At 29.8% G+C, this 858-nt stretch overlaps 1 protein-coding gene across 1 annotated transcript in view; it reads left to right on the top strand.

Annotated features, from left to right (window-relative positions):
* Positions 1 to 520, top strand: part of LOC100572344 (jerky protein homolog-like) — a 1692-nt gene extending 1172 nt beyond the window's left edge. Inside the window, exon 2 of the mRNA XM_016805835.2 lies at positions 33 to 520. Coding sequence (XP_016661324.1) covers positions 33 to 296 — 264 coding nt within the window. The 3' untranslated portion in view covers positions 297 to 520. The remainder of the gene's footprint in view (positions 1 to 32) is intronic.
* Positions 521 to 858: the final 338 nt, after the last annotated feature.

Genomic DNA, 858 nt, shown 5'->3' with positions numbered 1-858 from the left:
AAGAGGGATTTGAGCGTTTGAGTGACAGTGACATAGCAGTTCGTTATGGTAGCGTAAGTACACCATCTACCTCACAACAGCCTGATTCTTCTTCTGAGAGTGATAATGAAGAACATTTTGAAAAAATACAGACAAGCCAAGCAATGGAAGCAGTTGATGTCCTCTTGAACTTCTGCGAACAGGAAAATTTTGACTTCCATGACATTATTGGCTTAAGAAAAATTAGAAGTGAAGTAAGGAAAATTATTTCAAACCAAAAAAAACAAAGACTTATAACTTCATATTTTAAGCCCTAATAACTTGTTGTATAAAATTATTGTATGTATATTATGTATGTATACATATTTCTAATTATAATTGAATCAAATTTTTAAAATTTCATTATTATAAAATTGTACCTATGTATTTCTAATTAAAATTAAATAAAAATTTCATTATTATAAAAAGTCTCGATTAACCGTGATTTTCATTTATCCGTGTGACCCCCTCCCCATCATTACCCCGGATAATCGAGGTTCCACTGTATATACTATATAGATAGGTACCTACACTCAAGACTCAAAATAGTGCTATAAATATAAGAGATATACCTATGCTATTTCCTGCTCTAGACGTGTAACTTAAAATGTTGTAGGTACCTACGTAGTTGAATGTTGTATCTACAATCGAAAATATATTATAATGTACATACATATTATAGTATATTATACAGCATACACAGCATCTCTCCACTTCCTATTTCTATAAGTTATGTTACTATGGCTAAACGAGAATATGTTTTTTGTTTAAAATATTCCATTTAGGATTTTCCGTGGAATATATTTTCATGACCAGTGTAATAAATTTGTAATGACATTT

This window comes from Acyrthosiphon pisum, chromosome A2 (assembly GCF_005508785.2).
Source record: "Acyrthosiphon pisum isolate AL4f chromosome A2, pea_aphid_22Mar2018_4r6ur, whole genome shotgun sequence".
NCBI lineage: Eukaryota > Metazoa > Arthropoda > Insecta > Hemiptera > Aphididae > Acyrthosiphon > Acyrthosiphon pisum.
The sequence above is the reverse complement of the archived record's forward strand: the minus strand, read 5'-3'. Positions and strand labels throughout refer to the sequence as shown.